Source organism: Heterodontus francisci, chromosome 4 (assembly GCF_036365525.1).
Source record: "Heterodontus francisci isolate sHetFra1 chromosome 4, sHetFra1.hap1, whole genome shotgun sequence".
NCBI lineage: Eukaryota > Metazoa > Chordata > Chondrichthyes > Heterodontiformes > Heterodontidae > Heterodontus > Heterodontus francisci.
In genome coordinates this window covers 146542130-146562600 of record NC_090374.1, presented here as the reverse complement: position 1 = coordinate 146562600, position 20471 = coordinate 146542130, and the positions used below count along the sequence as shown (strand labels likewise).

The following is a 20471-nucleotide window of genomic DNA, read 5'->3' as shown; positions in this document are numbered from 1 at the left end:
CATGCTAAACAGTGGAAGCAGCATGCAATAAACAGTGCTGAACGATCCTACAACCAACAGATCAGATCTAAGCTCTGCAGTCCTGCCACATCCAGTCATGAATGGTGGTGGACAATTAAACGACTGACAGGAGGAGGCTGCTCCACAAATATCCCCATCCTCAACGATGGGGGACTCAGCACATCAGTGCCAAAGACAAGGCTGAAGCATTTGCATCCATCTTCAGCCAGAAGTGCCGAGTTGATGATCCATCTCGGCCTCCTCCTGAAGTTGGCAAGACAAGTTAAAAAACAAATTAAGAAAGCATATGGGATTCTTGGCTTTCTAAACAGAGGCACTGAATACAAAAACAAGTCATGTTAAACCATTACAACTCACTTTAGGCCTCAGCTACAGTATTCTGTACAATTCCATACTACAATACACTTTAGAAAAGCATTGGAGATGGTACAGAAGTGGTTTAACAGAATGGTATCAGGGATGAGGGACTTCAGTTATGTAATGGAGAAACTGGGATTACTTTCCTTGGAGCAGAAGTTAAGGGGAGACCTAAGGGATATTCAAAATTATGAGGGGTTTTGATAGAGCAAGCAGGGATAAACTGTTTCCTCTGGCAAGGATCATAGATTTAAATAACTCTGGCAAAAGAACTATAGGGGCAAGTCTTGTCTCCACACAGAAGGCTGCTGAGATCTGCAATGCACTACCTGAAAGGCTTATGGCATCAGATATCACATGAACAGTTAAAAGGCAAAGACATATATTTGAAGAGGCTAAATTGGATTGCTCTTTCAAAGAGCCAACCAGCACAAGCATAACGAGCTAGACTTCTCCCATGCTGTAAGATTCCATACCTCATTTACTCTTATTTTCCAAGAAGTGCGTGCCCTCTTTATTCCTACCACTGAAATGCACCACCTCATACCTATATTGAAATTTATCTGCCGTTTACATGTCCTTTACGCAAGTTCAATGTCCTGTATCTTGTCGCAGTGCTGCTCAGTATTAAAGTAAGGCAATACATTAAATCCATCACACTACAACATCTCAGAAGAACAAAACGTGCAGTGGTATCAGCTCCAATGAGAGAGCTCATTATAAATTGCTGGTCTTGCTCAAGTATCACATTTGGATTCCAGACCCAAAGGACCATATATAAGAATTACTTCAAATGAAACTATGAATATAAAATTAAAGACATTATGCAAGATTTCTCTACTCAATGCGATATTAAAAATAATCAGCTAGATGTAGGAGGTTGAGGACATGCAATAACATATCTAACAAATGAAAGCTCGATATTAAATTGTCACCCCCATGCTGAAAGAAAAGAACTAATGTATTTATCAATCATCGGTTGTTTTTGGAGGACCTTATTCTTAACTTTAAACCAATCCTTCTTGGGCAGTGGCTTGTTAACTGTTGTAAACCTAAGCAGCAGTTAAGAGTAGTGAGAGACTCAGCTTATTCATGACTGCTTCAACCTTATCTGGAATCATGACTGCTTGCTACCTCGTGTCTCAATGCAGGCTTAGACTGCCTGCAAAGCAGATGATTTGGCTACAAGAGAAAGCCATGCTACACTACAACAGTATCTGTCAAAACAACTCAAGTATAAAACTTTTGTTTTGGGGTTAATGTAAGATAGACATTTGATTTCCAAAAAGTTGTGTACTTTGGAACTTCAGCCGTTTTACTGTTAAAGCAATTGACCACAAGTCAATTTTTAAAGTTTACAACAAAGAATTGTTTACGCCCTCAAGAATTTTCTTCAATAAACACGAACCCATAAAATGAAATATAATCCATGGAGATTTCCCCAAACTTAAGTGTAAAATCAGTTCATCCTTTTCTGCTCCTACAAATGTTTAAAGTTCTGAAAATAAACACTATTTCCTCCCTCCATTGATCCACCAAAATCAATAATTCATCCTTTCGCAAGGCAACGATTGTTGAGCAATGCAGGATCTTTTGTTTTCAATATGCAAATAATGAAAGCGGGAGGTTTCAACAAAAACGGTTTATTTTGTCTACCCCAACATTATTACTTTTGGCTAGATTCAGATTTAGATGTGGAGGCCCTCAGTGAAGAAAGACGACGTCTCTTTGCAATCTGCTCCTGACGTTTTTCCTTAGCCTCCTGCAAACAAATTGAAATAGGTCAGATTAGTGCCACAGTACTAACACACCCCACTCATTGCTGTTTACTGAAGCAACTCCTCTTTGAACAAATGTTTAATTACAACATTTATGCAGCGTCTATAATGTAGAAGAATGTTTCAAGTGTCTCACAGGCTGAAGGCAAAAAAAAAAAGGAATCAATGAGAATGAGATATTAGTCGGGATGATCAGAAGTTGGATGAGAGATAACATCAGGACTGTGTAGGTTTGAGGGAATTTCATAGCTTAAGGCCAAAGGTTATAAGAACGGAGAGCTTGGGATGTGATGGGGGAGCGGGGGAAATTTAAGAGAGGGGGGTGGGGGCGAGGATTTAAACACAGGGATGCGTGTTTTAAATTGACGTCCTTGCAGAATTTGCGGCCAATGTAGGTCAACAGGAATAGGGTGGTGGGTGCGAGCGGGACTTGGTGATGGAGGGGATACAAGCAGCAGAGTTTTGGTTGAGCTGAAGCTTACAGAAGGTCGAGGAAAGCATTGAAATAGAGCTGAAGATGTCCAAGGTGCATGGATAAGGGTTTCTGCAGCCGATCCCACACAATTTAAATGCTGCAGAGGAGAATCCCAATCCAAGTACAACTCTTTAAGACTAAATGTCAACATTACCAAGGGGGCCTTGTACAACTTTAGTGTAACCAAAGCTGTGGGTCTGCATAACCAAGATGCAGAGAACCAAGAAATCCCTCAAAACACAGAACTACAAACTAACCTTCATTCTCTTGGCTAGAAGCTTGGCATACTCTGCTGCAGCTTCCTTGTTCTTTTGGGTGCGATGTTTCTTCAGGGCAATGCGCCTCCGTTTGTGCTGCAGAACCCGGGGAGTCACCAAACGTTGAATCTTGGGAGCCTTGGTTCTAGGCTTCTTACCTTGGAATTGAAAACAAAATGCAAAATAAATGTACAAAAATAAAATTGCATCAGAGCACCTAAACATTTACAAAACAGGAATCCCACTGAGCAGATAGTCTGCTTCACTAGTCTCAAAGACAATCCTTATATTTTGAACATTTTTTAGTTCCACACCACCCACAATATCAAGTTCCAGATCTAAACTGCAATTGGTGCATGGCAGACAAAAACAAGATTCCAAAACAGCACAACAATATTTTGAAGAAACTCTACTGTTTTTCTGAACCTTGTTTGGGATATAACTTCAACAGCAACTTGCATTTATATAGCACCTTTAACGTAGTAAAATGCCCCAAAGGGCACAGGACCATTACCAAACCAGGATACTGGTATAGATGGTCAAAAGCTTGGTCAAAGAGGTAGGTTTTATAAATCATTTTAAAAGGAGAGAGAGTCAGAACTTGGGACCAAGGCAACTGAAAGTGTGTCTGCTATTGGTGGAGTGATTAAAATTGGGAATGAACAAGAGGCCAGAATGGGAGGGCCGCAGAAGTGTAAAGCTTGTAGGACTGAAGGAGGCTGCAGAGATAGGGCGGGGACGGCCATACAGAGATATGGAAACAAAGATGAGAATTTTTAAATGAGCATTGCCAGATTGGGAGCCAGAGTAGATCAGCGAGTACAGGGGCGATGGGTGAACAGGACTTGATTTGAGTTAGGATACAGGCAGCATAGTTTTGGAAGGGCTCAGGTTTATGTAGGGTAGAAGTTGGGAGGCCAGAGAGAATGCTGGAATAGTCAAGTCTGGAGGGAACAAAAGCATGGATGAGGGTTTCAGCAGCAAACAAGCTGAGGCAGAGGTGGCTTTGGGTGATGTTAAAGGTGGAAGTAGGCAGTCTTGGTGATAGAGTGGCAATGTACTCAGAAGCTCACTTTAGTGTCAAATGCAACACCAAGGTTGTGAATGATTTGGTTCAACGTCAGACAGTTGCCAGGAAGAAGGATGAAGTCAATGGCTGGGGAACAGAATTTGTAGTGGGGGCTTCCCAAAAATTCAATTGGGAGGAAATTTCTGTACATCCAGTACCGGATATTGGGTAAGCAGTTTGACAAATCAGAGACAGTGAAGATGTTTGAAAGAGGTGATGGTGAGGCTGAGCTGGGTGTTGTCAGCGTACACGTTTATGAATGATACTGCCGAGGGGCAGCATGTAGATCAGAATTAGGTGGGCCCAAGGATAGATTCCCAGGGAACACCACAGGTAATGATGTGCAGCATGGAGAGAAGCCATTGATGCCAATCCGCTGGCTACAACTGGATATATAAAAAAGGAACTAGGCGAGTTCAGTCCCACCCAGCTGGCCAGATTGGAGGAGGATGGTGTGGTCAACCATGTCAAAGGCTGCAGAGAGGTAAAGAAGGACGAGGACGAATAGCTTACCACGGTCAGTCAAATAGGATGCCATGTTAACTTTTAGTATTGCGTTGGGGCAGAAACACAATTGGAGGGATTTAAATGTGAAGCTGCAGGAAAGGTGAAAATGGATTTTCTCACAGTCATTCACAGGATTTGGGTGCCGCTGTCAAGGCCCGCATTTATTGCCCATTCCCAATTTCCCTCGAGAAGGTGGTGGCGAACAGTCTTCTGGAATACAACTAAATGGCTTCTTAGGCCATTTCAACCACATTGCTGTGGGTCTAATGTCACATATAGGCCAGATCAAGTAAGGACAGCACGCTTCCTTACCTGAAGGACATTACTGAACCAGATGGGTTTTTAAAAATAATAATCCAGTAGTTTCATGGTCACCATTACTGATACTAGCTTGTTATCCCAGATTTAATTTAATTAGCTCGATTTAAATTCCACCAGCTGCTGTGTACCCCCATTTGGGAGGGAACATCACATTCAAAGACTTTGGAGAGGAAAAGGGATGACGTCAGTACCTGAGGAGAGGGAGCCATTAACAGTATTAGCTAACGTGGGGACCAGGAAGGGAAGATGGATGGAAACAGAAGTTGATGACTTATAGAGGTAACATATATAATACAACAATCCAGTATAACAGGGAGCAGGAAGTGGGTCTCATGGACCTGATGAGTTCAGAGGAGATAAAGAGAAAGAGAAAGATGCAAGTTCAGGGCTAAGGTGGGTGTTGGGGAAGTTTGGCCTGGTGGGCCAGAGAGGAAAGTGGCAGGGGCAGCTGAACGGATGGTCTCATCCTTATTACAAAGGAGTCCATCAGCTCCTCGCACTTGTTGGCAGCAAGAGTGGAGCAAATGGGGTAGGGATTTAAGACAGTTCCAGAGTATGTGGAAAAATGTACAAACACTTTTATACACACCTTCCTTGCTCAGAGGTCTCCTCACAACATACTGGCGAACATCATCTTCCTTGGACAGGTTGAACAGTTTGCGGATTTTGCTAGCCCTCTTAGGTCCAAGACGGCGGGGCACAGTATTATCTGTCAGACCAGGGATGTCCTTCTCACCTATTGAGAAAAAAAATCTTTAAGAAGTTGCACCGTCAAACACATTTCTATATAAAGCTATAATGCTGTCACTCAGTATTAGTATAGACATTCTATACATGCAGAAATCTATTTCTTCTTTTCTTGCCAGTTTCCCCACTTCTCCCGAAGAAATCTTCCACACATGTCCTCCGGCACTCTGCTCAATCAGCAATTCTTCACACTCATGTGAACAATGCACATTAAACTAAGGGATCATGCAGGCTTCACAATCAGAACTGCTCTTGCCCTCACCAGATGTCTGTATAACCATACCTACAGCACAGATTACTGGATAGCAGACAGCAGTGGGATCCTGACCAAAGCCATTCATTCCAACTGGCAACAGGAAGTGTAGCGTACAACATACTTTTACAGTACAAGCCACTGCAGTGAGTTCTTTTCTTAATGATGTAGGACATAACACCAGCTGCACTGCTCAGGATTATACAAGTAGCACAAAGCGGCATACAACCTAAACCATCCTGTGCTTATACACAGGGAGAATAAAGCTCCCATAACATTAGACTGGCACTGATACTGCTGACCACCTGGCCAATGATGGGGCAGCACATGCTTCTGACACTTCAGCACCAAAATAAACCAGAGTTTGCCTTCACATTATCTGATTCAAATACAAAGTTGAGCAATCCCAATATAACTGACCAATCACTGTTAATCTATTCAGCACTATTGTTCTAAGGAAAGCTTCCACTAACACCAACTGGAAAATGTACGTGTGTAAATATCAGCTGAAGTCAGATTAATGGCAGTGATGCTATCCCCACTAGTTTTTTTTTATTTAGAAGATGAGATGCAAGAGCCAAAGCCCATACTGCAGAATATCTCCAAGGTTCAAAACCGTAATAAACAAGGTAGCAGTGGGCTTGCAATTCAAAAGTCCGGAGCATGTAGACAGAAATATCACAAAAGTAGTGAGCCACATCTTGAATAGTCAGGATGATGCAAGTATGTAGGATGGAGGTGTATTTGTAACTGTAAATTCAGGATCATAGACCATAATAGCATCAGACAGAGAAGCCTTTTCTAGTATTCTATCCAAAAGCACAAGATCGTGGGTAAGATAGTGTTCAAAACTTGAAAAAGAATGGGTTTTAGACAGAGGGAAAAGGTGAAGGGGGAATGACATGAGGAAAATAGGTCTTGTGGAAAATTCTGGCAATGCATCTGCAATGTAGTCCCCACCACTTATAATTTAGAACAGGTACGTGCTAATTGAATCAAAGATGTGATAATCCTTAACCATTTGCATCAATGTCAATTTTAAAGTTGCAGTGAAAATGCCTTAAGTGCTCCATTTGTTCCAAACAGTAACAGCTGTGCTCACTCACTAGTGTGTATCGGGCTATATATTTGTTATATTTCTCTGGTTTTTATTGATGTTTCAGTTACATATATCTTTAGCATACATTGGAGGCTGAATTTTAACTGTCCTTTCTCTGGAGGTACATTGTCTAATTTACTGCGCACTTATATGTGGAGCAAAGCAGTGCACATAAGAACACAAGAGCAGCAGTAGACCATTTAGCCCATCGAACCTGCTCCGCCATTCAAAACGATCATGGCTGATCTTAGGATTCAACTCCATGTTCCCGCCCGCGTGCCATATCTCTTGATTCCCTGAATTAATTAATTGAATTTAAACTCCACCACATACTGTCGCAGGATTTGAACCGATGTCCCCAGGATTGAGTGCAGTGACATTACCACGACACCACCGTCTCCCACACGCTCTGAGGCACAGTGCTTTGTCAAATATACCCGCTCATGGTTCAATTAGCATACAAAACTTACTGTGCCACTGGAACTGAAATGATTTTTTATTTTATTTACACTGCCACTTTATACCAGCCATCTCGTATAGTGCGCAAATCACGACTGTGTGCTGTAAGCAGTGGGGTCTGCAGTTAGACTGTGGACAGGGGTCACCATTTTTATGGTTAGGATGATCATTTTCAAGTTAGTACATTCAGGAGGTAAAAGTACTATAGCAATACATCTAATGTCTCACAGTCGTACACAACAGCAAAATGCTTACATCACAAAGGTTTTACAGGACTCACATCACCGACAACCAACTAGACAGCAGGATAGCTACTTAAGTTACACAAACCTCAAGTGTTTGAGGAGAGACAATGTCTGCAAGAACCAGAAAGGCTCAAAAGATTATCTAATTGCAACACTATACCAGTTACTTTTCTGTTTATACACCTTTATGAACCTGTTCATTAGGTAGGTTAGTCAGTACAACAGGAACCACATAACAATTTAGAACTGTACATTCACTTTGGTTTTAGTTATTACAAAGACAGATACCAAAGAAAGTATCAGAAGCTCAGAAAGGAATTTAACAGATCACCATTATTTCAGCATATTGTTTTCATTTTTTAATTAAAAGAAATCCATATTTGACAGCAGCAGCTCTTATGGCAACTTTAGCCAACATGCTGAAGGGTAAATGATCCTGTTACTGACAGTAGGCCCAACAGAAAACATATTAGAAAAGATGGATATATACGGAACAAATTAAAACAATGAGTAAGATCAAAGCTTAAAGGGGTTTCACCACCAAAACCATGAAATGGCACTTTACACAAGTGTATTTTACAACCTATTTCTCTTAAAATATCATTGTATATTGCAGGGTTTAAAATAAAATTTTGGCCAACTTTTCCTTTCCCTAGGCTTTTGGCCCCAGTGTCTCTATAGCACCAAACTTAGATCAGCTAACCTAACAAATCAGGAATCAAAGCTGGGACTGTCTGGCCTGTATAGCTTACTAACTATACAATGTGGTCTGTGAGACCTTAGCTGAATTATCACATCAGACAGAATCGGTAGACTTTGTCCCATGCAAATACCATCAGATTTTGGAAAAGGATAGAATGTCAAACCATTACATCATTTTATTGGAACAATTTTTGTTGTTGTTTCATTGTAAGGAAATAGATTTAGCAAATCTTCAGTATGCACAAGTGCAGGCAGCAGATTCAACATTGATAATTGTTTAATAAATCTCTTCAATCTACAGTATAAACTGACTGACTTCCACTCACCTTTCTTAATAATAACTAAATTCAGGACACTGAGGTTTGCATCAACGATGCACCCACGGACAGATTTTCGTTTGCGCTCACCAGTCCTCCTGGGGCGATAGCAGGAATGCCCCTTGCTGAGCAGCAGGCGGACACGACCATTAGTCAAGATGCCTTGTTTCATGGGGAAGCCCTGCTTGTCGTTGCCACCACTGATGCGCACAACATATCCCTGAAAAAAAAAATCCAGAACTAAAAAGAATGAACATGGGATTTCATACAGTGCCTTTCATGTCCTTGGGACATCCCAAAGGGCTTGACAGGCAATAAAGTACCTTCGAAGTGTAGTCACCAGTTTGCACACAGCAAGTTCCCACATACAGCAATGTGATTAAGAGCATTAGATATTCTGTTTTCAGTAATGCTGGTTGAGGAATAAATATTGGCCAGAAGATTAGAGAGAACGCCCCTGCCCTTCTTTGATTAAGGGCATAAGATCTTTTATGTCCATCTGAGGGTGTAGACAGGGCCTCAATTTAATGTCTCATCCAAAAGATGCCACCCCAACACTGCTGCATTCTCCCAGCACTGCACTGAAGTGCCAGAATAAATTCTGGAGTCTCTGGAGTGGGACCTGAATCCACAACCTTCTCACTCAGAGCAATTAGTGAACTAAACCCTGCTTACTTACAGCTACGTAGACTTGTTAATGGAATATGCCAATGGCAGCGTTTGCTGACAACGCAAACATCAGGTGGCGCATTACTGGCACATGTGCAAATGCAGCCTCACAGACTGAAAAGTCACTGCCTGCGATGTTCAGGCAGCTACCAGTAATAAAGATGGCACTGCTCAATCTGACACAAAGAAATAATGGAATCCAAATCCCCTAACCTCTCAATGGCCTCGATCACCACCTCCACCCTGAACAGTAACCGCTCCCTCCCGCGATCGCCGCATTCAGTTTCCCCGCTCCCTCCCACTGCTCCTGCCTGCTTGCCGTCCGGAGAAGCAGCAGGGAGCGGGATCGAGCGGCGAGTGAGGGGGAGCAGCTGGGAGTGTGAAAGAGCAGTGAATGGAGGCAGCAATTGCAGCCATTGAGGGGTGAGGCAACACTCGGAAGTCATTACGTGTGAGGTCATTATGTGATGACGTCGCCACGTGCATGAGCGGATTCATAGTAGTAAGCTGACAAATGTTCAGACACACTGATGTCAGCGTTGTCACGAGACACTCCGTGTTCTAATACGTTTACTGACATCAAGATGAATGATAGAATTACTGATGTGATGTTTCCTTTTTTTTGGAAAGTACAAGAAAAGCCACTGACTTCACAACACACAAAACCAGTAACCATATCATTTCTATCCCTGTCACACAAAACAGTGTAAGCTGCACTGATCTCAGGGGAATAAAATTCTCCACACAAGAGACATCTAGCCCAATAAAAAGCAAGTTAAAAAGTTGTGTGTGGACATTTCCATACAGGGATCTTGTCAAATAATATTCAACCAGTAATTATACAACAAGTACCACTTTCTCACTGACTGTGCTACTCCACAACCAAATCCTAATAAGAGAGAACAGTAAGTGCCGGAAATACTCAGCAGGTCTGACAGCATCTGTGCAGACAGAAACAGAGTTAACGTTTCAGGTCTGTGGCCTTTCATCAGAACTGGATGAAAGGTCACAGATCTGAAATGTTAACTCTGTTGCTCTCTCCACAGATGTTGCCTGACCTGCTGAGCATTTCCAGCACTGTCTGTTCTCAGAGTTCCAGCATCCACAGTATTTTGCTCTTACTGAATCCTAACAAGTACTTTGTTTTACCATAAAACATGCATTAACAACCATAAAAAAGACAGCACGTCAAAAATCACTGCTACGTTTTACTGCATGCCGAGGATCCCACTGCTATGGAACCCACACCACAACATAAACTAGGGGAAATCTGCACCAGAACAGTTGCTGACTGTATTTCGGACAGCTGTAACTCCCCTGAAAACTACAAACAGTCCAACAAACAACCACATTGATGACCAATGGTTTCATTATCAAATGGAAGAGATGCCAGTCGGGAGACACCAATAAAAACCAACTTAGGTCTGGAGACAGCAAAGGTAACTAGAGGTTACAACAACAAAGTACACGTAATAGTACAAACCTTTCAATTAAGAAATCCTACACCCAAAAGAACATCCCTTCTGGGTGTTTTTATTAAACACATTAATAAAGTTCCAACACTTTACAAAATAAAACACATGGCTCCGACTTACCTTCCATTCGTCTCCAAGACAGTCAGCAGCAACCTCGGTGGCCATGCGTTTTTCATAGAAAGTCCGCAGTTTTCGCTCATCGTCCACTTCGATAAGCTTCTGGCAGCCAGTGGCTGGGAAAGAGATGTTGAGCTGGAAAAGTTAAATCAATCGCTTCAGTTTGTGGAAAACATGAACACAAAAGGCTACCAGGCCCAAGCAGCCCATTGCCAATAAAATAGAGCCCGTCAACGTTCCACCGGGCAGAGTTTCTCGCGTACACGGCAACTGCCGCATGGAGCGGAGCCGGGCTCACCCACTGACCCCGGGGAGAGCGGAGCATTGACAGCCCAGCAGACCAGGCCCTACCGCGGCCACACGAGCGGGAGGCCGAGCCGTGCTACTATCCCCGTCCCCCCAACAGGCCCGAGGCCTGGCAAGTCCTCCTCCAGCCCGGGGCACCCCACTCTCAATCCGCTGCCATCCAAGCCGCAGAAATCGGCAGGGACTACCCCAGCGCCGCGGCCTGTTGTAGGGGAGATGACAGTGTGAGAGCAGCCGATATGGGAGGTCGACGAGCAGCTATTGGCCGCGCTTAGGCCGCCGGCACCTCACCTTCATTACAAATCAGCCGCGCCCGCCGCCACCGCTACACAGGGAAAGAGGCCGCACTTCCGCTCCGCGAAGCCACATAGCAGCAACTCTCGCGGGAGCTGATGGCGGCGCCGCACGCGTGCGCGGGATTTGGAGGTTGAGCCCGTGGCTCCTGTGTTTGTGTCTGAGGGAGGGAGAGTGTGTGTGTGTGCGCGCGGGGGGGCTGGGCATGGGCTACACAGTGGCGCAGCGGTTAGCACGACAGCCTCACAACTCCAGGGAGTCGGGTTCGGTTCTGAGTAGTGCCTGTGCGGAGTTTGCAGCGGATCCGGTTTCCTCCCATAGCTAAAGACTTAGCATGTTGATAGGTAAATTGGCCATTGTAAATTGTAGGGAGAATTGTGGGGATGTGGTAGGAAATATGGGATTAATGTAGGATTAGTATAAATGGATGGTTGATAGTTAGCACAGACTCAATGAGAGAGTATGTGGCAGGATAGGTCAGAGGGAGAATGTTTAAAGGTAGGAGTGTCAGGATAGGATACAGTGTGTGTGTCTGAATAGGAGAGATAGGAGGAGGGAGAGAGAGTCAGGATAATTGTGTGGAGAAGAGAGAAAGAATGTCAGGATAAGAGAGAGGCAGGATGGGAGAGGGTGTCTGGATAGGACAGAGAGTGTGTTTGTCGAGAGAGAGTCTATCAGCATAGGAGTGAGAGGGTTGATGGTTTGCACAGACTCAATGAGAGTATGTCTCAGGATAGGAGAGAGTGTCTCGGAGGGAGAGTGTGTGTCAGGATAGGGGAGAGGTCAGAGAGGGAGAATGTCTCAAGATAAGAGAGTCAGGGTAGAGGATGGGATGGGAGAGGGTGTCAGGATAGGAGAGAGAGAGTGAGTGTGTGTGTGTCAGGATAGGAGAGAGTCAGGATGAGAGATAGTGTATGTCAGGATAGGAGAGCGAGAGAGGGGGAGTGTCAGGATAGGAGTGAGAGTCTTAGGATCAGGGAGAGAGTGTGTGTGTGTCAGGATAGGAGAGAGTCAGGATGAGAGATAGTGTGTGTGTCAGGATCGGGGAGAGAGAGTGAATGTCAGGAAAGGAGGGAGAGAGAGAGCTTGTCAGGACAGGAGAGAGAGAGAGTGAGTGTCAGATAGGAGAGAGTGCGTTAGGAGAGAGAGAGGGGGAGTGTCAGGATAGGAAAGAGAGAGAGAGTGTCAGGATAGCAGAGAGAGAGAATGTCCGGCTGAGAGAGAATATCCGGCTAAGAGAGAGGGAGAGGAGAGAGAAAGAATGTCAGGATAGGAGAGAGAGAACGATAGGAGAGAGAGAGAGAGAGAATGTCCGGCTAAGAGAGAGAGAGAATGTCCGGCAGAGAGAGAGAGAATGTCAGGATAGGAGAGAGTGAGAGAGAGAATGTCAGGATAGGAGAGAGAGAGCGAGTGTGTGTCAGGATAGCAGAGAGGGAGATTGTCAGGATAAGAGAGAGAAAGAGGCAGGGTCAGGGTAGGAGAGAGAGAGTGTCTCGGAGGTAGGAGAGAGAGAGGGAGATTGTCAGGATAGGAGAGAGAGAGGGAGATTGTCAGGATAGGAGAGAGAGAGGGAGATTGTCAGGATAGGAGAGAGAGAGAGTGTGTGTCAGGATAGGATAGGAGAGAGAGAGAGAGAGAGTGTCAGGATAGGAGAGAGAGTGTGTCAGGATAAGAGAGAGAGAGAATGTCAGGATAGCAGAGAGAGAGTGTGTCAGGATAGGATAGCAGAGAGAGAGTGTGTCAGGATAGGAGAGAGAGAGAGAGAGTGTCAGGATAAGAGAGAGAAAGAGGCAGGGTCAGGATAGGAGAGAGAGAGAGAATGTCAGGATAGGAGAGAGAGAGAATGTCAGGATAGGAGAGAGAGAGAGTGTGTCAGGATAGGAAAGAGAGAGAGAGAGTGTCAGGATAGGAAAGAGAGAGAGAGTGTCAGGATGGGAGAGAGAGTGTGTCAGGATGAGAGAGAGAGAGAGAGTGTCAGGATAAGAGAGAGAGAGTGTCAGGATAAGAGAGAGAGAGTGTCAGGATAAGAGAGAGAGAGTGTCAGGATGAGAGAGAGAGTGTCAAGATGAGAGAGAGAGAGAGAGTGTGTCAGGATAAGAGAGAGAGAGAGAGAGTGTGTCAGGATAGGAGAGAGAGGAGAGTGTCTGGATGAGAGAGAGTGTCTGGATAAGAGAGAGAGAGAGTGTCTGGATAAGAGAGAGAGAGAGAGTCTGGATAAGAGAGAGAGAGAGAGTCTGGATAAGAGAGAGAGAGAGAGAGTGTCTGGATAAGAGAGAGAGAGAGTGTCTGGATAAGAGAGAGAGAGAGTGTCTGGATAAGAGAGAGAGAGAGAGAGTGTCTGGATGAGAGAGAGAGTGTCTGGATAAGAGAGAGAGAGAGAGAGTGTCTGGATAAGAGAGAGAGAGAGAGAGAGAGAGTGTCTGGATAAGAGAGAGAGAGAGAGTGTCTGGATAAGAGAGAGAGAGAGAGAGAGAGTCTGGATAAGAGAGAGAGAGAGAGAGAGTGTCTGGATAAGAGAGAGAGAGAGAGAGAGAGTGTCTGGATAAGAGAGAGAGAGAGTGTCTGGATGAGAGAGAGAGAGAGAGAGAGAGAGTGTCTGGATAAGAGAGAGAGAGAGAGAGAGAGAGAGTGTCTGGATGAGAGAGAGAGTGTCAGGATAGGAGAGAGAGAGAGAGAGTGTCTGGATGAGAGAGAGAGTGTGTCTGGATAAGAGAGAGAGAGAGAGAGAGAGTGTCTGGATGAGAGAGAGAGAGAGAGTGTCTGGATAAGAGAGAGAGAGAGTGTGTCTGGATAAGAGAGAGAGAGAGTGTGTCAGGATAAGAGAGAGAGAGAGAGTGTGTCAGGATAAGAGAGAGAGAGAGAGTGTCAGGATAGGAGAGAGAGAGAGAGAGTGTCTGGATGAGAGAGAGAGTGTCTGGATAAGAGAGAGAGAGAGAGTGTCTGGATAAGAGAGAGAGAGAGAGTGTCTGGATAAGAGAGAGAGAGAGAGTGTCTGGATAAGAGAGAGAGAGAGAGAGTGTCAGGATAGGAGAGAGAGAGAGAGAGTGTCTGGATGAGAGAGAGAGTGTCTGGATGAGAGAGAGAGTGTCTGGATAAGAGAGAGAGAGAGTGTCTGGATAAGAGAGAGAGAGAGAGAGAGAGAGTGTCTGGATAAGAGAGAGAGAAAGAGTGTCTGGATAAGAGAGAGAGAGAGAGTGTCTGGATAAGAGAGAGAGAGAGAGTGTCTGGATAAGAGAGAGAGAGAGTGTGTCAGGATAAGAGAGAGAGAGAGTGTGTCAGGATAAGAGAGAGAGAGAGAGAGTGTCTGGATGAGAGAGAGAGTGTCTGGATGAGAGAGAGAGAGAGAGAGAGAGTGTCTGGATAAGAGAGAGAGAGAGAGTGTCTGGATAAGAGAGAGAGAGAGAGAGAGTGTCTGGATAAGAGAGAGAGAGAGAGTGTCTGGATAAGAGAGAGAGAGAGAGAGTGTCTGGATAAGAGAGAGAGAGAGAGAGAGTGTCTGGATAAGAGAGAGAGAGAGAGAGAGTGTCTGGATAAGAGAGAGAGAGAGAGAGAGAGTGTCTGGATAAGAGAGAGAGAGAGAGAGAGAGTGTCTGGATAAGAGAGAGAGAGAGAGAGTGTCTGGATAAGAGAGAGAGAGAGAGAGTGTCTGGATAAGAGAGAGAGAGAGAGAGTGTCTGGATAAGAGAGAGAGAGTGTCTGGATAAGAGAGAGAGAGAGAGAGTGTCTGGATAAGAGAGAGAGAGAGAGAGTGTCTGGATAAGAGAGAGAGAGAGAGAGTGTCTGGATAAGAGAGAGAGAGAGAGAGAGAGTGTCTGGATAAGAGAGAGAGAGAGAGAGAGAGTGTCTGGATAAGAGAGAGAGAGAGAGAGTGTCTGGATAAGAGAGAGAGAGAGAGTGTCTGGATAAGAGAGAGAGAGAGAGAGAGTGTCTGGATAAGAGAGAGAGTGTCTGGATAAGAGAGAGATGAGAGAGAGTGTCTGGATAAGAGAGAGAGAGAGAGAGAGTGTCTGGATAAGAGAGAGAGAGAGAGTGTCTGGATAAGAGAGAGAGAGAGTGTCTGGATAAGAGAGAGAGAGAGAGTGTCTGGATAAGAGAGAGAGAGAGAGTGTCTGGATAAGAGAGAGAGAGAGTGTGTCAGGATAAGAGAGAGAGAGAGAGTGTGTCAGGATAAGAGAGAGAGAGAGAGAGTGTCAGGATAGGAGAGAGAGAGAGAGAGTGTCTGGATGAGAGAGAGAGTGTCTGGATGAGAGAGAGAGTGTCTGGATAAGAGAGAGAGAGAGAGAGTGTCTGGATAAGAGAGAGAGAGAGAGAGAGAGTGTCTGGATAAGAGAGAGAGAGAGTGTCTGGATAAGAGAGAGAGAGAGAGTGTCTGGATAAGAGAGAGAGAGAGAGAGTGTCTGGATAAGAGAGAGAGAGAGTGTGTCAGGATAAGAGAGAGAGAGAGTGTGTCAGGATAAGAGAGAGAGAGAGAGAGTGTCTGGATGAGAGAGAGAGTGTCTGGATGAGAGAGAGAGAGAGAGAGAGAGTGTCTGGATAAGAGAGAGAGAGAGAGTGAGTGTCTGGATAAGAGAGAGAGAGAGAGAGTGTCTGGATAAGAGAGAGAGAGAGAGTGTCTGGATAAGAGAGAGAGAGAGTGTGTCAGGATAAGAGAGAGAGAGAGAGTGTCAGGATAGGAGAGAGAGAGAGAGTGTGTCAGGATAGGAGAGAGAGAGAGAGTGTGTCAGGATAAGAGAGAGAGAGAGTGTGTCAGGATAAGAGAGAGAGAGAGAGAGAGAGTGTCTGGATAAGAGAGAGAGAGAGAGTGTCTGGATAAGAGAGAGAGAGAGAGAGTGTCTGGATAAGAGAGAGAGAGAGAGAGTGTCTGGATAAGAGAGAGAGAGAGAGAGTGTCTGGATAAGAGAGAGAGAGAGAGAGAGAGTGTCTGGATAAGAGAGAGAGAGAGAGTGTCTGGATAAGAGAGAGAGAGAGAGTGTCTGGATAAGAGAGAGAGAGAGAGTGTCTGGATAAGAGAGAGAGAGAGAGAGAGAGTGTCTGGATAAGAGAGAGAGAGAGAGAGTGTCTGGATAAGAGAGAGAGAGAGAGAGAGTGTCTGGATAAGAGAGAGAGAGAGAGAGAGAGTGTCTGGATAAGAGAGAGAGAGAGAGAGAGTGTCTGGATGAGAGAGAGAGAGAGAGTGTCTGGATGAGAGAGAGAGAGAGAGTGTCTGGATAAGAGAGAGAGAGAGAGAGAGTGTCTGGATAAGAGAGAGAGAGAGAGAGAGAGTGTCTGGATAAGAGAGAGAGAGAGAGAGAGTGTCTGGATAAGAGAGAGAGAGAGAGAGAGTGTCTGGATAAGAGAGAGAGAGAGAGAGAGTGTCTGGATAAGAGAGAGAGAGAGAGAGAGTGTCTGGATAAGAGAGAGAGAGTGTCTGGATAAGAGAGAGAGAGTGTCTGGATAAGAGAGAGAGAGAGAGAGAGAGTGTCTGGATAAGAGAGAGAGAGAGAGAGTGTCTGGATAAGAGAGAGAGAGAGAGAGTGTCTGGATAAGAGAGAGAGAGAGTGTCTGGATAAGAGAGAGAGAGAGAGAGTGTCTGGATAAGAGAGAGAGAGTGTCTGGATAAGAGAGAGAGAGAGAGAGTGTCTGGATAAGAGAGAGAGAGAGAGAGTGTCTGGATAAGAGAGAGAGAGAGAGAGTGTCTGGATAAGAGAGAGAGAGAGAGTGTCTGGATAAGAGAGAGAGAGAGAGAGAGTGTCTGGATAAGAGAGAGAGAGAGAGGGAGTGTCTGGATAAGAGAGAGAGAGAGAGAGAGTGTCTGGATAAGAGAGAGAGAGAGAGAGAGTGTCTGGATAAGAGAGAGAGAGAGAGAGTGTCTGGATAAGAGAGAGAGAGAGAGAGTGTCTGGATAAGAGAGAGAGAGAGAGAGTGTCTGGATAAGAGAGAGAGAGAGAGAGTGTCTGGATAAGAGAGAGAGAGAGAGAGAGAGAGAGAGTGTCTGGATAAGAGAGAGAGAGAGAGAGAGAGTGTCTGGATAAGAGAGAGAGAGAGAGAGAGAGTGTCTGGATAAGAGAGAGAGAGAGAGAGAGAGTGTCTGGATAAGAGAGAGAGAGAGAGAGAGAGTGTCTGGATAAGAGAGAGAGAGAGAGAGAGAGTGTCTGGATAAGAGAGAGAGAGAGAGAGTGTCTGGATAAGAGAGAGAGAGAGAGAGTGTCTGGATAAGAGAGAGAGAGAGAGAGAGAGTGTCTGGATAAGAGAGAGAGAGAGAGAGAGAGTGTCTGGATAAGAGAGAGAGAGAGAGAGAGAGTGTCTGGATAAGAGAGAGAGAGAGAGAGAGAGAGTGTCTGGATAAGAGAGAGAGAGAGAGAGAGAGTGTCTGGATAAGAGAGAGAGAGAGAGAGTGTCTGGATAAGAGAGAGAGAGAGAGAGTGTCTGGATAAGAGAGAGAGAGAGAGAGTGTCTGGATAAGAGAGAGAGAGAGAGAGTGTCTGGATAAGAGAGAGAGAGAGAGTGTCTGGATAAGAGAGAGAGAGAGAGTGTCTGGATAAGAGAGAGAGAGAGAGAGAGAGTGTCTGGATAAGAGAGAGAGAGAGAGAGAGTGTCTGGATAAGAGAGAGAGAGAGAGTGTCTGGATAAGAGAGAGAGAGAGAGAGTGTCTGGATAGGAGAGAGAGAGAGATTGTCAGGATAGGAGAGAGAGAGAGAGAGAGTGTCTGGATAAGAGAGAGAGAGAGAGAGTGTCTGGATAAGAGAGAGAGAGAGAGAGAGTGTCTGGATAAGAGAGAGAGAGAGAGAGAGAGAGAGTGTCTGGATAAGAGAGAGAGAGAGAGAGTGTCTGGATAAGAGAGAGAGAGAGAGAGTGTCTGGATAAGAGAGAGAGAGAGAGAGAGAGTGTCTGGATAAGAGAGAGAGAGAGAGAGTGTCTGGATAAGAGAGAGAGAGAGTGTCTGGATAAGAGAGAGAGAGAGAGAGTGTCTGGATAAGAGAGAGAGAGAGAGTGTCTGGATAAGAGAGAGAGAGAGAGTGTCTGGATAAGAGAGAGAGAGAGTGTCTGGATAAGAGAGAGAGAGAGTGTCTGGATAAGAGAGAGAGAGAGTGTCTGGATAAGAGAGAGAGAGAGAGTGTGTCTGGATAAGAGAGAGAGAGAGAGTGTGTCTGGATAAGAGAGAGAGAGAGAGAGTGTCTGGATAAGAGAGAGAGAGAGAGTGTCTGGATAAGAGAGAGAGAGAGAGTGTCTGGATAAGAGAGAGAGAGAGAGTGTCTGGATAAGAGAGAGAGAGAGAGTGTCTGGATAGGAGAGAGAGAGAGTGTCTGGATAGGAGAGAGAGAGAGTGTCAGGATAGGAGAGAGAGAGTGTGTGTCAGGATAGGAGAGAGAGAGAGAGAGTGTCTGGATAAGAGAGAGAGAGAGAGAGAGTGTCTGGATAAGAGAGAGAGAGAGTGTCTGGATAAGAGAGAGAGAGAGAGAGTGTGTCTGGATAAGAGAGAGAGAGAGAGAGAGTGTCTGGATAAGAGAGAGAGAGAGAGTGTCTGGATAAGAGAGAGAGAGAGAGTGTCTGGATAAGAGAGAGAGAGAGAGTGTCTGGATAAGAGAGAGAGAGAGAGTGTCTGGATAAGAGAGAGAGAGAGAGTGTCTGGATAAGAGAGAGAGAGAGAGTGTCTGGATAAGAGAGAGAGAGAGAGTGTCTGGATAAGAGAGAGAGAGAGAGTGTCTGGATAAGAGAGAGAGAGAGAGTGTCTGGATAAGAGAGAGAGAGAGAGAGTGTCTGGATAAGAGAGAGAGAGAGAGTGTCTGGATAAGAGAGAGAGAGAGAGTGTCTGGATAGGAGAGAGAGAGATTGTCAGGATAGGAGAGAGAGAGTGTGTGTCAGGATAGGAGAGAGAGAGAGAGAGTGTGTCTGGATAAGAGAGAGAGAGAGAGAGAGTGTGTCTGGATAAGAGAGAGAGAGAGAGAGAGTGTCTGGATAAGAGAGAGAGAGAGAGAGAGTGTCTGGATAAGAGAGAGAGAGAGAGAGTGTCTGGATAAGAGAGAGAGAGAGAGTGTCTGGATAAGAGAGAGAGAGAGAGTGTCTGGATAAGAGAGAGAGAGAGAGTGTCTGGATAAGAGAGAGAGAGAGAGTGTCTGGATAAGAGAGAGAGAGAGAGTGTCTGGATAAGAGAGAGAGAGAGAGTGTCTGGATAAGAGAGAGAGAGAGAGTGTCTGGATAAGAGAGAGAGAGAGAGTGTCTGGATAAGAGAGAGAGAGAGAGAGTGTCTGGATAAGAGAGAGAGAGAGTGTCTGGATAAGAGAGAGAGAGAGTGTCTGGATAAGAGAGAGAGAGAGTGTCTGGATAAGAGAGAGAGAGAGTGTCTGGATAAGAGAGAGAGAGAGTGTCTGGATAAGAGAGAGAGAGAGTGTCTGGATAAGAGAGAGAGAGAGTGTCTGGATAAGAGAGAGAGAGAGAGAGTGTCTGGATAAGAGAGAGAGAGAGAGAGTGTCTGGATAAGAGAGAGAGAGAGTGTCTGGATAAGAGAGAGAGAGAGTGTCTGGATAAGAGAGAGAGAGAGTGTCTGGATAAGAGAGAGAGAGAGTGTCTGGATAAGAGAGAGAGAGAGTGTCTGGATAAGAGAGAGAGAGAGTGTCTGGATAAGAGAGAGAGAGAGTGTCTGGATAAGAGAGAGAGAGAGAGTGTCTGGATAAGAGAGAGAGAGAGAGTGTCTGGATAAGAGAGAGAGAGAGAGTGTCTGGATAAGAGAGAGAGAGAGAGAGAGAGTGTCTGGATAAGAGAGAGAGAGAGAGTGTCTGGATAGGAGAGAGAGAGAGAGTGTCTGGATAAGAGAGAGAGAGAGAGTGTCTGGATAAGAGAGAGAGAGAGAGTGTCTGGATAAGAGAGAGAGAGAGAGAGAGAGTGTCTGGATAAGAGAGAGAGAGAGAGTGTCTGGATAAGAGAGAGAGAGAGAGTGTCTGGATAAGAGAGAGAGAGAGTGTCTGGATAAGAGAGAGAGAGAGAGTGTCTGGATAAGAGAGAGAGAGAGAGAGTGTCTGGATAAGA

At 45.0% G+C, this 20471-nt stretch overlaps 1 protein-coding gene across 1 annotated transcript; it reads right to left on the bottom strand.

Moving 5' to 3' along the window:
- Window positions 1-2005: 2005 nt before the first annotated feature.
- On the bottom strand, window positions 2006-11560 carry rps6 (ribosomal protein S6). The gene is made up of 6 exons (XM_068030277.1): window positions 11466-11560; window positions 10872-11003; window positions 8617-8827; window positions 5375-5521; window positions 2889-3046; window positions 2006-2140 (listed from the first exon to the last, which is right to left on the bottom strand). Exons 1-6 carry the CDS (start codon window positions 11469-11471, stop codon window positions 2045-2047), a joined length of 750 nt encoding a protein of 249 aa, XP_067886378.1. The 5' UTR covers window positions 11472-11560; the 3' UTR covers window positions 2006-2044.
- Between the last annotated feature and the right edge of the window lie 8911 nt (window positions 11561-20471).

Bases quoted from the DNA above. Each gene is read 5' to 3' on its own strand.
- rps6 (XM_068030277.1), bottom strand. The intron at 8,828-10,871 runs GTAAGTCGGAGC...TTTTTTTTTCAG, and splicing joins GTCTTGGAGACGAATGGAAG to GGATATGTTGTGCGCATCAG. The intron at 2,141-2,888 runs GTTAGTTTGTAG...ATTTGTTTGCAG, and splicing joins TTCTAGCCAAGAGAATGAAG to GAGGCTAAGGAAAAACGTCA.